The sequence below is a fragment of the Natrix helvetica genome (genome assembly GCF_964273705.1).
Source record: "Natrix helvetica genome assembly, chromosome: 1".
NCBI classification, from domain to species: Eukaryota; Metazoa; Chordata; class Lepidosauria; order Squamata; family Natricidae; genus Natrix; species Natrix helvetica.
Window position 1 is genome coordinate 185,166,919 of NC_138548.1, and position 14,665 is coordinate 185,181,583.

The 14,665-nt window shown below is 38.9% G+C and overlaps 1 protein-coding gene across 1 annotated transcript in view; it reads left to right on the plus strand.

The window, feature by feature from the left end:
• The first annotated feature begins 348 nt into the window (after nt 1-348).
• The window catches only part of PTH2R (parathyroid hormone 2 receptor), a 62,745-nt gene continuing 48,428 nt past the window's right edge, over nt 349-14,665 (plus strand). Inside the window, exons 1-5 of the mRNA XM_081938445.1 lie at nt 349-416; nt 9,803-9,908; nt 12,699-12,809; nt 12,905-13,026; nt 13,506-13,603. Of these exons, the coding sequence (XP_081794571.1) occupies nt 360-416; nt 9,803-9,908; nt 12,699-12,809; nt 12,905-13,026; nt 13,506-13,603 (494 nt within the window). The 5' untranslated portion in view covers nt 349-359. The remainder of the gene's footprint in view (nt 417-9,802; nt 9,909-12,698; nt 12,810-12,904; nt 13,027-13,505; nt 13,604-14,665) is intronic.

The following is a 14,665-nucleotide window of genomic DNA, read 5'->3' on the forward strand; positions in this document are numbered from 1 at the left end:
GGCAGCAGCTGCCTTCCTCCACGCGTCCCGCCGCTGGCTCAGCCCTTTGCCTGACCTCGGCCCTGACCGCCCCCGGCTGAGTGGAAAGAGAGAAGGAGGGCTCCGTCCGCGACTCTCCGGGTGCGCGTCGCTTCTCGCCTCTCCTGGGGAGCGCCCGGGAACTTCACCGCGGTTTATGCGGCTTAGTTCAGCTCTATCGCCCGATTTTGGACGCCTCGGGCGGTAACAACAAGGCGACGTTGTTCCGCCGATCAGCCCCTCTTCTTCTTCGCCGCTGGATTTCCTCCCTGCTATTCCGCTCCTTTTCCTCGGAGCCCTTTCCAACTTTCCTCGGCGCAGAGACCAGCAACGACCCGAGAATGCCCGCCGTCCTGGCGTTCCTTGCGATGGGCAGCTGCTTCCTGGCTCTGGCAGAGGTAAGGAAGCCCCCGGGGCGCCGGGACCCCCTCGGCTGAAGAGGGTCTGGGGAGGGGAGGGTTGAGAGGGAGCGCTGCTGGGAAGAGGGCGGAGGCATTTCCCTCAAGACCCTCGCACTCCGTTGGGGAATGTGTCGCGCGAGGCTGCCGCTGATCAGGATCGGGGCGCCGTTGGAGCGATTGCGGTAGTCCTTCCTTTGGAAAGAGCCCTTCTGGCTCTGAATCCTGGAGATGAGCAATTTCCCCCCATCCTACCACCACCACCCAACTCCCCAGAGAAAGAAAAAATCTTGCTAAACTCCCCCCCCCATCAGTTCTCCAGGTACTGTTACATCTCCCAAAGGAAGGAAAAAACAGCAAGTGAAGCAGTATCTCCAGCAGATCAGTTCTAAGACAATTAAGGCTGAGCCACTGAGCCTCTTTATTGTTTTATTGAAGCCATTTATCTGAAGCCTCCATGCCTTAACAGTTAGGAGGCCAGCACACTATTGTTAAGTGCATGTGTTTCTCTCCTTATAAAGAACAATTTTGACACATGAATTATCCCAGTTTAAGATCGATTCCCTATAATTTACTTTCCTTCAAGTCTAAGAATGGTTGATCTTTGGAGCTTCGGTTCCTTCTTACTCTTCTCTGATGGGGTTTATCCCATTTCCATTGGGCTGCAAATTGCTCCTGTCAATGCACTTTCCTCACAGCCAAAGCTGTTTCTTTCCATCAGAAGAGTAGCTATGCTTCTTTGGGGCTGGAAGTGGAAGACTCTCTTCTGTGTCACAGGTTGCATTTCATTCTAACCATATGCTGTTTTTGGCTGTGGCTGATGGGTCCTCTTGGCGCAATTTGCAGGGGATAGAAGCAATGAAAGTATCTTTAAAGAGAGAGGTGCAAAATGGGGTTCAAGCAACCACAGAAGAGGCAATGCGTGTAGAATAGCTAAAGCCATGGAGAGGATCTGAAATCAGGGGCCTGATCTTTAGCATGAAATGCAGTTTCTGTGTGAAACATTACACTGGCTTGTCTGAAACATTGGGGGATGACACTTAAGTGTGGTAACATCATCTTCTCAGATTGAGACAAGCTTCAGAAAGATGTGTTGGGAAAAACTGAATGAAAAGTGAAATTACTTTAAATCTCTAATATACATTCTTCTGGAGAATACACATTTGTGAGGCAACCTTTTTGTTTACTCCGGCTAACTGATTTCATGTGGTAGTTGTGAAGATACTGTAAATTGCATGGATTTATTTGCAACAGCTGATTTGTAAAATGCATATTTTAATTTAAATTTTAATTTAAAAAATCTAAACACGAATTGAACAAATGGTAAGTACATTTTCTACAATATGAAAAGCAATCCCCCAAAATACAACATTGGTAAACATTAGCAATGTCAGCAAAAGTACCTGTTATGGAATACATTTTTGTCATGATGGCTGAAATCCTTGAGCAACAGTGCTAATTATACTAATTAGGGAGTAGAATTGGACTAAGTAGTAAAATATTAAGAATTGTACTGTTACTGTTTTATATACTACATAATAGAAACAAATGATTGGGAATGAATGCATCTGCTAGAAGCTGAAAGACTGACTTTGCGTGCAGAGAGAAGAGAAATCTGAACCATATACCACCATATTTTCTTTTTGCTCAGTTTCATCGTTGTTATGATTACCTTTATCAGCCTTTCCCCCCTTTCTCCACCTTCCATTTATCACATATTCACTCTCATCTTGAAATCTTTCTTTTTACTGTCTTCAGAATTTTTTTTGGTCTGGTAGGAACTAGTGAAACAAAATCTGAAAAGCGGGTCTGTTTTCCTGAATAGCAAGGAAGAGCTGTGCTTCTGCAAGATCTCAGAACATTTTCAAAGAGTGGACATCCTTAGCTCTGAATTAGCTAGAAATCATTGAAGAAGAGAAGGAAGAGGGGGAGAGGGAAAGATGAAACATGGGTAATAAGAAAGAAAAGCACCTAGCTGGTTGATAGGAAAATAGCATTCCTCTGGAATCCCTTGCCTGTTTTGGCTAGTCAGTGAAAAACTTCATTTTCTCACATTTTTTCTCTATTGGAATTTTCTAAAGTTTGCCATTTTTCTATCACTTATAGCTACCAAACAACTAATGAGGGGGGGGGGAAAGCGTTCTCCAGTTTGGCTCCTCCCAATTTTATAGCCACATAAAAGACCCAAGGCAGCCCAGCTCAGCCCCATGGAATCAAACAGTTGGGGGTTCTGCCAGAGCTAATTGTTCATGCTGCTTTCTCCTCCACAAAGCCCAGTCTGGCAGGAGAAAGTGTGTGTTCAGGGTGATCCAGGAAAAAGTTGATGGAGAGAAAGATGTCTGTGCTGGCAAAACTAACAAAAAATAAATTCCTTAGTGAAGTGGGAGAACTAGGAAGAGACTTTAACTGGGAGATTTATATGCATGAGGAATAACAAAGATTGCTATTTTTCCTTTGGTAATTGAGAAACTATTTCTGACTTGGACATTTCTCGATAGGGTGGCCTTGGATAATATGCCTGCTACATTCAGAATGCTACCTATTCCAAAAAGGTACTAATGTTTAATTAGCAGATACCCCCCTCTTGCTGTGGTTGAACTCTGTATGTACAACAACAACAAAAATCTGAGCTGAATGAAGATACTAAAATCAGAACCTAAAACTGTAGGAATCTATAGAAAGATGAATCAGTGCTGGATCATTTCCTTTTGAAAACTGCAGATATTTAAAGTAGGTAGATAGCAGCAGTTTTCATTATTGCTTGATTTTGCCAGCACAGGGTCAAAGAGAATTTTCTTGGCTTAGGAGGATTTGTAGTGCTAACTGAACTTTTCAACAAGCACTTGGAGATGGGTAAGAGGAAGACCAGACAAGTCATTTGGAGTGGGTCTCACTGCTAAACATTGCTGCAGGAAATCTGATTCCATTCAACCTCTTTCTTTGGTTAGTATTGTAATAATGCTGCTTGTATTGAATGGGCATAATGGCTTAGTTCTTTAATACAAGAAAAGTGACACACAAGTAGCCTTTTTCTTTTGCTACTTGATTTAAATGACTGCCACTACTGTGAACTGATATGAACTCATCTTTGATAATTCTGCATGAGTTCATGACAATTAAAGAATTGTGTGCATGGAAAAACAGAGAGGAAATCACCAGGAGAGATGCACACTGAGCATAACAATCTAATAATTAATTCATTACATTCCAAGAAGTGTCACTGCATGTATCACTTTACAATTCATTTTTTTCTTTTTCTAGCTTTAAATTAATCTGAGACCCTCAAGTTCAATTTCAAGTAGAGATTAAAGTTATAAATACATACAACAAATTCCATTCTGAAATCTCACCATTCCAGAGGGAGAATTTTAAGGGAAACTTGACTTTGATGTTGCTATTAGATCCAGACTATTATATTTTACATTTCCTCATTTTTGAATAGCTAGAATATCATGCTAAAGGCTACTGGAAACACACACACACACACACACAAACCTGACCGAGGCAGCAGTAGACATAGGAGCAAGATGAAGGAGAGGAAATGCCATGGCAAGACAAGAACTTGCTATCAGTCACTGGAAAGGGTTTTATAAAGACTAAAACAGCAACCTCAGGGAAAAGAAATATGAGAAGCTGGAGAAGTACCAGGGCCTGAAGGAAGTACTGGAGAGGATGTGGAAACTAAAGGCCAAAGTGGTACTAGTGCAGTAGGCACACTTGAGGCTGCAACTCCAAGCTGGGAGAATAGTTTCAACAGATCCAGTCTCTTTGAAAAGACCATGGGAATTCTCTGTTCATTTCTGGCTTATAAATGTTTGTTTTAACATCCTTTTTTATTATATGTGAATTTTCATCCTTTTTTAAGAATCTGAAAGATGCCCTTCAAATTTGAAGCAACATATAAAGAAAAGCTAGGTATGAATATAGTGTTTTTTTCTGTTTAAATGTATATCAGCAGGCCAGCAGACTTCATGCATACCTATAGCAATGGTCTAAATGTAGAGAAGATAAGGGAGAATCCTACCTTGTGATATGCAAGGATACGTATATTACCCTTGTCACCCAATTTTTATCCCATGCCTTTAATAAACTTAATCTCCCAGGGTAAGGTTTCCATATCTGGGCTGCAAAAATATGGACAACCACAAAACAGTAGAAAAGGGGTTGTGTTTTCTCCTCTCTGCCCTGTCTAAGTTGTCCTATGTAGCTTTGCTGCACAAGTGCAGGGAACCCTTGCAGAAGAAGTATGGTGCAGACAGGAGGCAAGAATAAAGGAAGGAAGAGCCCCAGTCGCAATGGATCCCATTTCTGGCTGCTTTTTTCCAACTCTCACCTTCTTCCTGTTTATGAAGGAACAAGAGGAGAGGGAGAAAATTCTTTTAGTGCTGTCTCCCACCAAAGATCACCACTGTTCCTTTCAGGATTTGATGCTACTGTATTTATTTCCAGAGCTGAGCTCCTAAGAAAATAAAAGTTGATGGTTTTTCATTCTTTTCTTCTGGCATCCAGGCTTCAAAAATCCAGACAAGAACAAGATGGCAGCAAAGAGATAGAGGAAACTCTTAAGACTTATCTATTGGTGAGCTTTTATCTACAGGTAGATGTCACATAATGACTGCCCTTGTTTAGTGATTGCTTGAAGTTACAATAGTGCTGGAAAAGTAACTTTATGACCAGTCTTCACACTTGCAACCATCACAGTGTCCCCATGATAGCATAACTGACATTCAGGTGCTTTGCAACCAGTGCATGTCACAGCATCCCACAGACACATAATTGTCATTGGTTTTCACAGATATTTAACAGAGTTGGAAGGGATCTTGTAAGTCATTTGTTTTAACAGATGTTTTCACAGATGTTTAGCAGTTGGAAGAAACCTTGCAGGTCATCCAGTCCTACAACCACCACCCAAGCGGGAGACCCTACATCATTTCTGACAAATGGCAGTCCAATCTCTTCTTGCAAGCTTCCAGTGATGAAGCTCCCACAACTTCTGAAGGCAAGCTGTTCCATTGGTTGATTTGCACACTTCACAACTGACTTATGACAAAGAAGCCAATGGAAAAACTGGCACTAAAATCCAAGCTACATATAGTATAATGACTTGCTTAATGAGCCACAGTGACTCACTTAATGACCACATAAGAAGTGATGTAAGTCCATCACAATCATGTAATGTAATGGAGTTGCCAGTTGGAGTTGTGGTATATTTGCATTTTTTTTTCTAATCTTGGTTACTAAGAAAATGGCAGAGATAGTGGTAAATAGAAAAGAAAATTACTAGAGAGAGAGAGTGTGTGTCGAGGAAGTTGAAAAGCTATTAATTTGGGTAAATGAGAAGCGGTAAGGGGTGACAGTGTGTCAGAAGCCATGAAATGTGAAAAGGCTAAACTGTTGCACGCCAATCTTTTGAAAAACAAACCAGGACCGAGTTTTAATTTTTAAGGCCAGCCACAGCTGGTTTGATAATTTTAAAAAGAGTACTGGCATCCAGAGGATCATGAGGCAAGGCAAGGCATCAAGTGCTAATGACAAGGCTGCTGATGAATTTGTCTGTGAATTCCATGCCTATGTAGAGGAATTCCATGCCTATGTAGTGGATTTTATTTCCCACCAAGTTTTTAACTGGTGAGACTGGACTTTTTTGGGGGGGAAATACCAAGTAGAACCTACATCACAAAAGAGGAAAAGGCCAGAGGGGCAGGGCTGGTGTCGCGATGATACGATGTGCGGTCTCAATGCTCTGAGATTGCAATCAACACTTTTGCCAATGGGGGGGGGGTCCAAACGGATCTAAACTGTCCCATAGAGACAGTGAACAGGAAGAATACATCTTGCTGAACTCGGGGATATCGCAAAATCCCCTAAAGAAGCAAGAGAAATTTCTTCAAGCCGGTGACAAAAAATCCAGCCAAGGCTGATGAAGTCGGGGCGGCCCCAAAATGGAAGGAATGGAAAGTGAAAGTGTTTCCAGCTGGTGAGGAATCTTTATTGTTTTAAAAGAGAGATTGCCTATAAAAACTTATAAATTGATTTAAATTGAAGAATAGAAGATTCAAGCGGCAAAATTAATCTTACAACGGTTCTGGACAGTGGCTATCCCATTTTCTTATACGCTGTCTTCATGGATGAAACCTTTACAAGCTTTTTAAAATGGACGGATTAAGTCTTCTGTTTCTATTTTTTTTCTGTGACTCTTGGTGATTTATAAACCAAAGCTTTCCTCTTTCATTGCTGTGAGTATCATTATTTTTTAATTCATTTAAAGATTGGATCTCATTTTCTAATTTGAAATACAAAACAGACATAAAAAAAAGAAACATTTTAAAAGTGCTACGGGCTGGGAGGTTTTGTTGATTGGAGCTTTGTGTATTTAAGCGGTTTGTTTTGATGGCTCATTACAGAGCGATAGGGGTAAGCCAAATGTCCCTTTGAAGCGTGTTTTCAACCAGAGAAGAGGGAGGAAAATGGCTTTTGTGAATCCATGTTTTAACTTAAAAAAATCTTCCAAGTGAGAGCTCTTTGTTTAAGATGGCGGAGTGTCAGGAAAATGGAGAGATTGTAACCCTGCAGACAATATTTTCAGAATTACTAAAATTAACAAATAAATATGAGAAGATTGAACAAAAACTGGGACTTTTGGAACAATTAACAGAAAGATGTGATCGAAAATTTGATGATGTTTACCAAATGCAAAATGAGGGGATTAAAATTCAAAGAATTGAAGTGGAAAAGGAATATAAAGTGATTAAACTTGCTGACATTTATGGTAATTGGTTTGTTTTTGAAAATTCAAAGAATGGAATACTGAAAGAGGAAATAAATGGTGAGGAAACCTATTTCAAAGGGCAAGACATAGAAGAAGAAGAAAAAAGTAAAGAATGTATGGACTATGAAACTTTATTAATGAAAATATGGATAACACTGCTGACAACTAAAGACAAGTGGAATAAAGAAGCAGAAAGAGGGCATAAGGATTATATGAGAGATCTTATAAGCAAGGAGTTGCTAGAACCAGTCCATACAAAGCTGATTAAGAAGAAACTTAGAAGATTGATACCACAAATGGCAGAGGACATAAGATTGTTTTGTTATTGGAAAGATACAGGTTGATAGATGGAAGAGTATAATTTAAAACTACTAGCTAAACCTAGTGAAACTCTTGTGATAATAGGTATAGTTAAATAAAAAATCGATAATGATAATACTGTATACAATGTGTAGTGTTATGATAAGCAATAATTGGATATGAATATTGAATGATACCCAAGATTATATATAAAGGTTAATAATAATAATAATAAAGAGAACTAAATTAGACACAGTTAAGTTTTGATTATTAGGGGGAAAATGTTGTGACATAGAATATAGCCAAATAAAGAAAGGATAATAATAATAATAATCTATATATATGTATGGGTATAATGTAAGGAAATTGGATGCAAATTGTAAACAGCGATCTGGAAAGGAGGATTAGGAAACTTTGTTATTAAATATTATGGATGTTTAGCTACAATAGGATATAAGGATTTAATGTTAATGGAGGATTTTAGAAATAAGTAAATGAAATGCCAGTATGTGGTTATGTACTAAATTTTGCTATATCTTATGATGAAGGACATTTAAACAATTATAGTCAAATAAAAGTGGAGGTATGATGATGGTAATATGTATAAACATTTGAGTTAAGATACTAGAGTTAATATGAATTATACTTGATGACGATAGAAGAGATGCACAAAAACCGTTTGTAACCAACTGAAACACTTTCTACAGGATGTAAAGAAGGAGGATTTTTATGTTTGTTTTGAAAATTAAAAATAAAAAAGTTTTTGGCAAAAAAAGAAGAAGAGGAAAAGGCATTACCAGGCCACAAACCAATGAAGGACAGTTGTATGGGAATGTTAGTGGAGACTTAAAACTCAAGCCTCTACTAGTCAACCATAGTGAAAACCTGCGAGTTTTAAAGAAGCATAATGTCATAAATTAAAATACTTTGGCCACCTAATGAGAAGGAAGGACTCACTGGAGAAGAATCTAATGTTGGAAAGATTGAGGGTGAAGGAAGAAGGGGACAACAGAAAATGAGGTGGATGGATGGAGTTACTGAAGCAGTCGACGTGAGCTTAAATGGACTCCAGAGGATGGTAGAGGACAGAAAGGCCTGGAGGAACCTTGTCCATGGGGTTGCGATGGGTCGGGCACGACTTCACAACTAATAACAACAAAAAATGTCATAAAAATCAAACTGTGAGTAGAGGGCACATAGCAAAATCATGAGGCAATTTTTAACCAAGTGGATAAATGAAGTGTTTGGTCCTTCAGTGAAAAAAATATTGACTGGAGAAAGATTTGCCTTAGAATGGTCTCCTACTTTTGGACAATGCACCTCCAGGCTTGGAGGATGATTTACAAAAGGAATTCAGCTTCATCACTGTAAGGTTCCTGCCACTCTCATCCAGCTCATGGACCAGCAGGTTATTCCAAACTTCAAAAAGATATAACCAAGGCACTTTTTCAAAGGTGAGAGCCTCTGAGACCCAGTTGACCCTCTCAGAATCTGGAAGGTGCATTTCAATATTCTGCACTGTCTTTACCTTTTTGATAAGGCCTGGAATGAAGTATCTTATAGGAAAATGAATTCAGCATTTTATATGAATTCAGCATGGAAGAATTTGTGGTTAGAAGCTCTGATACAGAGACTTTGAAGGGTTGGAGGCTGACCTTTTGCTGACCTAGCCTGCAGGTAGTACAGAAAGTATAGTTGTGTAGGATATTGTATCTTTGGGCCAATTCATGGGTCTGCAGGTTGATGCTGCTGATGTTGTGGAGTTAGTGGAGGAACAATGTGAAGAGCTCACCATTGAGATGTTGCAGGAACTATAGGAGGAACAGCATCAAGAGGTGTCTAAAGAGATTTCTTCAGGTAAGGAGGAGATAAGGGAGGATATCCCTTGTTCCTTAATTTAAAAAGTGTGCAAAATGGCAGAAGTTCAAAACTTTGTGGAGAAGCACCATCCAACAAAGCTCTGACAAGCAGAAATGTGAATTTATTAAATTACCAAACAATGTGAAGTTCTTTGAGCATTTAGGCCAGGATTCACAACCTTTTCCTTAATGTTGACCATTACATCATTCATCATCACCTTTTGAGGTTCAACATAGAATGGTTTCCTTCTTGTTGTTTTTTGTACTTGATGCCACTGTATATCCCTTGGAGTCCATTAAAGCAGGGGCAGGGTATCAATACTATAATTAAATGCATAAGGTGAATTTTCAGAATGTGTGTACAACCATTAAAAGCTTTTTTCTTCTTATTTGTATCCCTCTACACAAAGAATTCTATTCATCACTCACTTGATTTCCACACTGGTTTTCTTTATTAGGAAGAATTGGACAATACTATTACAATGGAGGATCAGATTTATCTCCTTCTGGAGGCCAAAGTTCAATGTGAACAAAATCTCACAGTTCCTGTACAAGAAGAAAGAGGTAAGGGTATTTTAGTCATTTAATTTTCTTCTTATTCTGACCAGGATTTTAAAAATTATTTTAAAATGTAGACATGGATGGAATGCAAAGAAACATACCCTTAAGGCTTCTGCGCTGAAAACATGGATGTTTCCATTACCCTCTTGTCTAACATTCAGGTACAAAGATTGTTTAAAGTTTGCTGATAGCAGCAAATCTCTTTGCCCCAACCATAATATTCTTCTGGCTGCCTACAGCACTGATGTCAAGCTTTAGTCTGGAATGAGCCACTGAACCCTGCACAGTTCAAGAATGATTCAGAAGAGACTTGGACCTGGAGTAAACACCTTTCTACTGCTCATCAATTTTTCAGGTTATTGTATACAAGACTGGAAAAAATAAGGCTACTTTAAGGACTCAGCTGAAAATCAGAAAACCTGATTATAAGTGAATCTGAGAAAAATCAAAGAAGGACCACAGCATAACTGTAACAGAAATTAGAAGGAATGACAGGCTACTTAGATGCAAAAATACATCATCGAAAGAAAAAGAGGGAAGAAGAGATCTAAATAGATACCTTCCTCTTTCAACCTCACTCTAAATCAGGGGTGTCAAACTGATGGCCTGCAGTCCGGATGCATCACGCAATGGCCACCCCACCCCCATTTAAGCGAAGGGGGGGGGGAAGTCACAATATGTCAAATGATGACAACGTGAGCTCTAAATAGTTACTTCCTTCTTGGGGTAGGAGAACCCAAGTCTCAACAGAAACGCAATGAAAAAAAATAGAAAAAGCTATGTTCACTATAACTGGTGATTTAATAAAGCATAAGGAAAGATAGATAAACAAGAAAGAGAAATTAATTTAGATAGATGCCAGGCAGTGAAAGGTCTGATCCTGTTTTTTTTTTTAAAATCACTGTAATAGCAATGAATAATGCAATTTAGAAACATAAGAGAGCAAAATTTTCATTTAGTAAAAGAGCTTCCCACACATTTAATTTCCAGATATAGTTCCCCTCTCCACCCCCTTTCTTCTCTGAAGTAATGAAACTGAGGAGACAAAATATATTTTGGTGTTTATTTTTCTGGCTGTGTTTTATCTTCAGCTGTGTGTATCAGTCATGTTGATGCTCTCTCTTCCCCTTCAAACATTGTCTGAGAGATCTGAATGCAGCTGGTGTGTTGGCTGCACTAAGATTACTTTAACTAGGATGGCACTGGGTGGCTCAGATCCAAGACTGCCTAGATATAAGACATATGAGTGGCATGCATAGAAACAGAAATATGCAGTTCATGGAATGGTGACATGAACACAGGAATCTTAACATGTCATCTAATATTTTAGCTATAGCAGTGTCCTGCAGTTGTTTTCGCCGAAAACCAGTGTTTGCTTCCAGTTTTCGGCAAAAATGTCCCACATTGAACAAGGGGTTTGCTTAACGTCTGCAGTTTGCTTAATGACCATAGGTTCACTTAATGGCCATGGTGATTTATTTAACAACTTTTGCAAAAATTGGTCATAAAATCAAGTTGGTCACACAATGATCCACTTTAAGACTGACACAACTTACAAACCATAATGGGAGGCTCCCTTACAGTTGTAAGCTAAAGACCACCGGCAGTTATTTCTTAGTCTGTGAATATCTTTGGCCAATTACTTGCTCTCGGCCCAAATCAATAATTTCAGCAAGCCGATTGGATTCTCTGCATCCTCTCATCATGTATAGATAAGCCTTGTTGTGAGAACTAAACAAGTACACTATAAAATACATAGACCTTGTAACTATGTGAGAAGAATGCTAAAGAATAACAGCAACAACACCCAGATTAACCAGAGCTGTGTTTGTTGGAATGCTGCATTTCGGCAGGTGCAGGAGTAGTGGAAGAATGAATAACGTAGTTGCCTCTTCAAAAGACAAAGGAACGTCTTGCCCTTGCTGGCTTGCTGAATTCCTTGTCAGATTTAGGGAAAATGTGTGGAAACTACAAAGATGTTAGAATTTCCCTGAAAGTGTATGTTTATTTCCTTCCAAAGAAAGACTCCTGTTTTGGGGACTTTGGTCTGAACAAGGTTCTAATCTATTTTCAGAGATGGTATTCTCTGAACACTGACCATTCAGTTATGGCACTGATTGTACAATCTCAGGGATTTAAGAGAGGTTTTTTTTCCCTTTAAATCTGAGCTTAACTGAATGCCTCCATTGAGTAGAGGAGTTGGTATTACATTACACAGAGTTCAAGCAGGAAGGATTTACTTGGTTGTCTTTATATTGAATTTGGTGGGATTATTACTCCTAGTTAAGGTAGTGCAGGATTGGGGCTCTAGGACCTAAAAAATCAGTTCATTCATAAGCAGTAGGGCTGACTTTGAAGTAGAGGGAAATCTTTAGCCATCCTATTTCACAGAATGGTTGCACTGATGAAATGATTCTTGGCAAAGTATAGAAATAAGAAAGGGATAAGAAATGTGGAAAATAAGCAAGATGGCATGTTACTTTCCTTGTAGTTTTCAGTTGCAATAGCCTGCTACAACAACAGATAATACGGATATTCCATAATAAACATACACACAGTCAAGTGAGTATCGCAATTATTTACCAACATGAGCTAAAGTGCCTGTATTTTGTTTTTCTTTGTTCATAGCTTCAGTTTCTGAAGAGGAAAGTATATTCTCTTATTCATCAGTAACATTTCCCAACTAATTTGGGGAAAATATTCTAAAAAAATTTTTCATGTGCTTTTTAGATGAAATTCTTCCAGCGGTTCCCTGGCTTCTCTTGACAGCTGCTTTCTTTCATTTTTCAGCAGGAGAGGAGTGCTTTCCCGAATGGGATGGTCTAATCTGCTGGCCCAGGGGGTCAGCAGGAAAAACCTTAGCTGTGCCTTGTCCTTCTTACATCTATGACTTTAATCACCAAGGTATGCTCCTTTTCCTTTTGAATTATTGACTTTACATGGTATCAGGGAGAGAAGAAGGTCATCAAACTAATGGAAATATCAATTCTTTCTTATAGGTATGGCCTTCCGACATTGTAATTCAAATGGAACATGGGCTTATGTGCTCAGTTTAAACCGAACATGGTCTAATTATTCTGAGTGCCTCCATTTCCTGCAAACAGAAATCAATCTGCGAAAGGTATGGGCTCTTAATCCATATAAGGATAAGGGAAATAAAAAGGGCTGTTGCAGAAATATTGAGCACCTAAATATCTATTATGACACATGATGCCATCCATAAATACGGGACACAAAGAATTTAACTGGTTAGATCTTCTTCTCCAGGTCCCTTGGTCATTTTCTCTTTTGTTACAGAAGAGATCTGACACATGCTCGGAAAAACAAAATAGAAATTAGTTGTCTAACATACTATTTCCTGAGAAACTTTGCCTTTATCTGGTTCTTTAGAATATGATATCTTTCAATGCGCCATTAGTAGACTAGCTCGGAACATCACAACTGTAGCTGTTGAGTGCATTCCAGGTTCAGTTCAGTTCTGTAAAAAATACATGTAAGAAATTATTGATTTTTAAGATGAAATAAATTAAAGATAAAGTCACAACTAACAATTCTCTACCCAAGTAAAACTGATATTGAGAAGTTCTGTTGTTTCTTCAGAGGAAATTCTTTGAACGTCTCTCTGTCATGTACACAGTGGGATACTCCACTTCCTTCTCCTCTCTGACTGTGGCTATTTTCATCATTAGCTACTTCAGGTGAGTTATTTACTTATCACTTTTGGCAAGCGGAGCTAGGCCAAAGGCTATGTTGTGTGCATTCACAACACACAAACACAAAGAAACATATCTCACCCTAATCCTCATACCACTATCTGGCTGGGTTTAGTCATCATATTGAACCAAAACATGGTTTGCTTTACTTTGATACCAGATGTTGTATTTCTAAGTCATGATTTATGAACATAATATTTGATGGTGATGGTTTAGACCATGTTTAAGGCAATCTATGGCTTAATATGATGCAAATCTGGTCTCTTTCTTCCTTTCATTTTATCAAAATATCGCATTTTAGAGAGAAAGAAACCAAAGCTTAAGCCATGTCTTGGAGCAAGCAGAGGTGGTACTGAGTGGGGACCTAATTAGATGACAGAGGGTGGGGGGGGGGAAATGGAAGGAGCAAAGAGGTATTTATTTTATTTTTACGTATAAAAATAATATCTTTATATTTATTAAAATTATATATAGTAGTGTTTCATCCAGATCAGAGTACTAAGAAAATCTAGTGTTAGCTGTACAATTGAGTAGAACAGAAAGGAATATTAAAAAGTAGAAAGTGTGAGGTGGGCATCATCTCAAGCTTATAATGGTCTAAAGCCCAAAGGGGAGATAGATAAGTCAGGGGAAGGGCCATAAACAGTGGAGATGAGATGACTTGAGTGGGATGCACAGGGAGGCTTTCTGAGCTGATTTTGGCTTGCAGGCCACTGATTCATAATTACTTCTTTAAATGAGCCCTAAATCTCTCTCTCTCACACACACACCCACACCCACCCACCCACCCACACCCACACACACACACACACACATCTGCAATTCATAGTCTTCTGCTAACAGTGATAAATGAAACAGGATAATAAAATTGAGTTTCGTGGCTTAGAATTAAAACCCGTATCCAACAAAATATCTGATGAAAATGCATTTCTCTCTCTTACACACACACATATGTGCATGGTAAGTTACAATTTGGAACAGTAAAAAAAAACCCAGAAAGAAGAAATGAATACATCAGTGTTTACAGCAGTAGCACTTAGACTTACA